Raw genomic sequence first — 6,358 nt, 5'->3', positions numbered from 1 at the left:
ATTACAACATGGAGCAGAGACATAGTTGGCAAAGAAAACTTATGGGAAGAAATAGAATATGATAAAAAAGAGAAGGTCAAGAATTGGATAAATTTAAAGTTACTGTGGAACAATTATGCATGGAAGAAATAAGAGACAAAATTGGGGGCTGCAAAGGTGGGAAAATGATCAAAGAAAGAACAATAGGGGAGGATGACATGAAATGGATATTTCATTAGATGGGAAGCAGTGTGTTGGATTTGGAAGTACAAGGAAAAGAGGTAGACCACAGAAGAGGTTGGGCTTATTGAGGAAAGGCATTGATGAGAGTGGAATCATATTAGGGGGTGCAGAAGACAAGAGAGGAGGCAGGAGGCTCAGGAATCCCACTAAAGGATGGAAAAAGCCATGAAATAAGATTGAAACAGTATGTTTTCCTGGTTGCATTCGCCCATGCATAAGCAAAAAAATTTCCTCAGTACTCAAGTAATTCATAAACCTCTAGCTTTTACAAAAGATACAAAAGGGAAGACACCATCTTTAGACTTAGCACAATTCAATCTTCTACTCAACAATAGAATTATTGTATCATAAGTTATGCCTGAGCAAGTATAATGATAGGTGTAAAGTATTTCTTTGACAAAAATACCTTTTGAAGAAAAACATTAGTACCAGCAAATAATATCAAGGTATGGTGTGGCTAGAGTTCATGCAGGTATTTTAAAAAGATCATTCTTCCCTAGTTCATATTTTGTTTAGCAGAAAACAATAGTACACCACATTGGCACGAAAAATGATCGAGTGTATCTCATCATTTACAACTAATTTCCAATGCTCACTTATTATTCTTGCACACAATCATGCAATTTGAAATAAAATATGTTGAAATTTAAATTTTGAAGAGCACCATAAAAACTGCTTCACAGAAAATTCAATTCAAACAACTTCAGAACAGCATCTAAAAATGTCTGAAATAAAAATCAGTTGAAATAATATTTTTGGATAAATATTTTTCTTAGAAAATAAGTTTAAAGACAACTTTCAGATTAATACAGAAATTCTGTGCATGAAAGGCAGCAGTAAGAAATGAGAATTTTCAAGAAAGAGTCAGAAAGAAATGATTGAGATCTCATCTTGAAACTTTCATCAGACTAGATAACAGTAGAAATATATATCTGAAATAAAATCAAATAACAACTTGATTCATTCAAATCGTATTAAAGGTAGTTTGAAATCAGTTTTTCTTTCTTAAGACTCAACAAAGGACATTTCAATTTGAGAGGTCAGTGTAATATGGTTTATTCAAGGTGAAACATTCCCATTGAACACTCATTCCCATGTAATATGGGCTATCCTCCATTTAGCAACTTATTTCTACTTTTGATAAACATATTAGGTCATGGGATTTTGTTCCTCTAACTAGCAGTTATACATCAATGGATTCTAACATGAGGGAAGATAAGAATACCACAAAATATCCTATTATTAAGTCCCTATAATTTTTAACAGTGGGTCAAGCCATTGACATGAACCTATAAATTTGATTTGGATATAATTTACGTATTTTCATCAGAAATAACCCACACCTGAACCTATAAGGGCTCATTTGCAACTTGAATTCAACTTTATATAACTATATCATTCCCTTGCACAAAATGAAGAAAAATCTCTAGTTGGGTTCATATTATGTCTATATGAGAATATGTTTTATTATTTCCGCTTTAAATAAAATCATGTACAATGGAATAAAAAGAGACGTTTCAGGCGTGATATGGTGGAATATCATGATTAATTAAAAATTTGCAATTTTCAACAAAATAAGATTTATTACAACCGGTTTCAAAATAACTACATCATCATCAGGTGGACCTAATGGTGATGTAGTTAATTCACCTCATTTTGTGGAAAATTGCCAATTTTTAATTAATAATTGGCAACAGAAATTAATCCTGCCAAAATTTTAAAATCAGAAACTTCATTTTTTTAGATTTCACAAATTAACTGCTGCCATTCTAAAAAATCATGTAATAACATATGTACAACAACCTTCATTCATAAGCACTTGAATGTTCCTTAAACTGCCACAGCTTTAAAAATTGGTTCAAGTACATGCAAATTGTTCGAATAAGTGTCAAAGTAATAATTTTCAAATGTTACAATGTTGCTGATGGATTTTATTTTTTGCTGGATAATTGGCATATGCATAATTAATCAAATAAATTGATTCTGTGGTCAACTAACAACAGGGATGGCCTCATTACTAAAAAAGTAATTGGGCCCATTTACAACTACTTTGACATAAATACAGCAATCCAAGAATTACAAGTATCAATTACTCCCCAAAAACTTAATAATTTGTCAATTGTAGTAAGTACAATTACTTATGAATTCACCAAAACCACTGCAGTGAAATACATACCTTCTCTAAACTTTACTTATCATTCTGCCATACTCACCTGTACTTGACTTGATAGTAAATAAAAATTTGTGGATAGTAAATGTTCGCCCCTTAAATTTGAATGTTTGAAGTTTTACAGAAGGCTTGTGCCCATTCATGATCGCACTACCTAAATATTAAGGCACTTTTTATTAAATGATGCTAAATTAATTAGATCCATTAATGTTTTGTATTAAATGTGCCAAATTTCCATAAAACAATGATTACCAACAAAGACAATTTGATCTGGAAAAAATAAAATATTTTCCCCAAATTACCTACAACAAGTTAAAATTCCCTACACATAAATCAAATTCAACTGACATTATCATATAACTGGTATTGTGCTAAGTTTTAAGCATTTATGATCCAAAATATATGGCAAAATTGGCCCATGAATTGTTTAGAGGCATGAACTTGCACGAGAAAAGTTCATCATCCATCTGAATTAAAAGATAACATTGTAAAAATAACTTTGTGCCCAAATTGTAAAGATTTTGGAGTAAACTGTAAGAAGAATTAAAATTTAAAAATGAAAATTTGAATGTAGCAATTACCAGTAAATTAATACTTATTGTACTTACTACTTAATACACACCCTAAATGGTTATCACTGACAGCAATAATAAGACCTCAATTCTAATATTGTTTCCCTCACAAAAGAATCTTTCGGAATAAGTAATAATAAATTAGTTGGATAAATAATCATTATGGATATTTCAATCGAAACACATGAAAGCAGAATTTACTCTCTTCTAAACACAAAGAATACAAACACTGTTACCCGCTCAAAAACTGACTCTCTCAGACTATTTTAACATGCTGAAGGCAATGAAATTTTTGTATTTTAAAAAAATTAGTTTATGTATCGTAGGAAAATGCTGCAGTAACATTTTAAAAGCAAGAAAATATTATTCACTCAATTCCATTAAGACAATTTTGATATTTCACTTTGTTTCTACCTAAATGTTTTATAAAAGTATGTAAATTTATGAGGCACCCAGTTTTAAAGTTTTTAAATTTAATTTAAAGTTTCAAAATTAAAGGTCATTGAAATTATTCATGTAGGAAAATCATTTGAAATGTCTCCATAGCTACCTTATTCTTATTTTTCATCATTAAGACGTAGTCACTCAACTTTCTCCGCCACCGCTTAATTAAACTGTGTCCCAAGTGACCCAATCGAACCTATTCTCAATAATTAAGTTAAACAACTGATAAGAAATAATAAGAACATTTACAATTAATGGAATATGAAATACAAAAATTTTTATCAAAGAAACTCTTATCCATAGAGTGATAAAACAGTCTAGTTTGGCAATACCATAAAACCAATGCCATTAATATTTACAATTTCTATATAAACTCAGTGGTACAGAAAACTTAAATTTTTGGACAGCAATATAAACGTAAACAATCATATAACATTAAAAATTTGCACAAGCTATTAACAAACTGTACATTTCATACCCTTTTTGAGCAACTACAATCTTATAAAATATTTTTACAATCACAGATAACTGTGAAGTTCAAAAATAATGCATAGGCGCTTGACATATTGTTTCCTCAACATTTGAGTCTTCAAACACTATGAAGCCATATATTGTAACACGTGCAAACACCTTTCAAAGTCCAACACTGAACATTGATAAAAAATAGAAGTCCCAAAGAAGCAAAACATTCCAACAACCTTCAGCATTTTCCTTTCAAAACAGTTAAAATTAAAACTAATGCTTATGGACTTTTAAAAGCATAACAAGTAAATATTTATCAACACCCCTTCAAATGTCTTAGCAGCATTTTGATGAATAACATGCCACCTTTACAGGAAAATATACAAATTAACTAAATACATAACATGTTTATTTTTATTAAAACTAGGAAAAATCATTAAATAGATAATGATGAACAATGATTTCTTTGTTTGAATGGAAAATGATTCACATTATATCACCTTAGAGGTTAAAATTTATTTATACTTGTAACTGTGATGTTGGCTGAAAAGAATTCCATCCGTAAATCATGCTGACATTTTCACAAATTTTAAGCTAATTATAAAGCTCATTTGATAAATTCATTTTCAAGCTTGATTGATTAATGACTTCTTCTTCAGAGTGCTACAATTTTGATTCCTTTGCAATACTCCTGGACGGAGAAATATTGAGGGAAGCACCACTGATTCCCTAGAGCACTACACAATGGTGCTGTACACCCATCTTAGAAACATAGATGATGTAGATGATAATGAGACATTCAACTGTTTCTCATGTTCATTACATGAACACAACTATATTAACTCAGTACTAGATGAATAATCAATATTTATAATGCTCCAACATAACTTAAAATGAGCATTTTACTTGATAGAGAGATTTGGGAAAATATATAGCACTTTCTCAAGTAAAAAGAATAGCTTTTTGATATAGACATGCAAAACTCTTGAATACAAGTCATTATTGTGTTGCAGTTGTTCACAGAGAAACCTCTGTTACACATTAAAAATAGAAGTAACAATATAATAATCTGTCACATAGCAATTTCGCTAGTCAAACAATGCTAATTAAGTCCATGGCATCACACTTGAAGACATTGAAGGCTTTGGGGTAGATGATGTTTGTCACTGTGTGAACACAATCATTAGAGATCCAATTCCTTAAAATAATGCCTGCAGTACAGAGATTTTCTTGAAGGGGGACGGTCACATTTATAGCATATCTTCAAATCCTTTCCAGATAGCTTTTCATAGGCCTTTACATATTCCTGATCAAAAGTCACTGAAAGCAAGTATTAAAATGAATAAATGCAAGAAAATTACTACATTTCCTCATTACAATAAAACTATTATGGATCCCATTACAATACATTAAAATTCAAACAAGTTCAAAATACTGAAGGAGGTCCAAAATGTTATGCTGGTCATTTTTCCATACTGTTAGCAATGGGAAGAGACAGATCACCATTGAGAGCCGCTCACATCAGCTCACTCATGTAAATGAATTAATGTAATTAGCATTCTAACGATACCAACTACCTTTTAGGGGCAAATACTAATGCTGCTGAATGCATGTGAATTGAGTTGGCATTTATAAAAAATAGTTTCCTAACCCTTAAAGAAAAGAATTCATCCATTTTCAGGATTTTTTATTTTTTATGATCTGTATTCCATTACTATCAACACTATTTCACCATTTCAATTCATGCCAATAGTTAGTTTATAAATCTTTAGAGAGGAAATCTGCTAATAAGTATTATTAAAATGAGAAGGAAAATTCTTATCTACATGGCCAAACAGTTATAAAGTACACATGATCAGTTTTACAAATAAGATTGATGAATTCCAAAGAAACTGTGGGAGATGCCACAATAGTAACTTTTAACGGAGTCATCTGCTAATATGCATTTTAATCCAACAATTTCAGAGTGTAAAAATCATTTGCCTTGACCGGGATTCGAACCCAGATCCCTCAATGCCTGGTCGAGAGCTTTAGCCAGTTAAGCTATCGTGGCATCTTGATTGCTTACCTGGCTAAACTCTGAAATTTGGAAATGAAAAAAATAATTCAGAGTTTAAGAGGATGCTGGGATAGCTTAATGGGCTAAAGCACTCGACCAGACATTGACGGATCTGGGTTCGAATCCCGGGCAAGGCAAATGATTTTAACACTCTGAAATTGTTGCATTGATTTTTATGAAAGTTAGGTGTCATGTTTCAAAGGTAAATAATTAAAAAAGAAAATCATCATCAGCCCTACATTTTTTCTATGCATTCCCTTACTGCTCAAGAGCTTTGCCATTTGTCTTTTTCAATTTGAGAGGGACATTAAGCAAAAAAAGAAAGAATACATACATAAAAGAAAACATGGATGCCAAATATTTGAATTTAACTTCAGTCCCTTTTCTTAGAAAATGATTTTACAATGCTTACCACAAGTTCTGGGTCGG

The 6,358-nt window shown here is 31.1% G+C and overlaps 1 protein-coding gene across 4 annotated transcripts in view; it reads right to left on the bottom strand.

Moving 5' to 3' along the window:
* Positions 1-3,659: 3,659 nt before the first annotated feature.
* Positions 3,660-6,358, bottom strand: part of Crag (DENN domain-containing protein Crag) — a 71,624-nt gene continuing 68,925 nt past the window's right edge. For all 4 annotated transcript variants that reach the window (XM_071593777.1, XM_071593778.1, XM_071593779.1 and 1 more), the window contains one exon: positions 3,660-5,190. In XM_071593777.1, coding sequence (XP_071449878.1) covers positions 5,054-5,190 — 137 coding nt within the window. In that variant the 3' untranslated portion in view covers positions 3,660-5,053. The remainder of the gene's footprint in view (positions 5,191-6,358) is intronic.

This window comes from Hetaerina americana, unplaced genomic scaffold, assembly GCF_022747635.1.
Source record: "Hetaerina americana unplaced genomic scaffold, ioHetAmer1.1.p SCAF_6, whole genome shotgun sequence".
NCBI lineage: Eukaryota > Metazoa > Arthropoda > Insecta > Odonata > Calopterygidae > Hetaerina > Hetaerina americana.
Note: the sequence above shows the minus strand (reverse complement) of the source record. Positions and strands in the feature narration are given on the sequence as shown.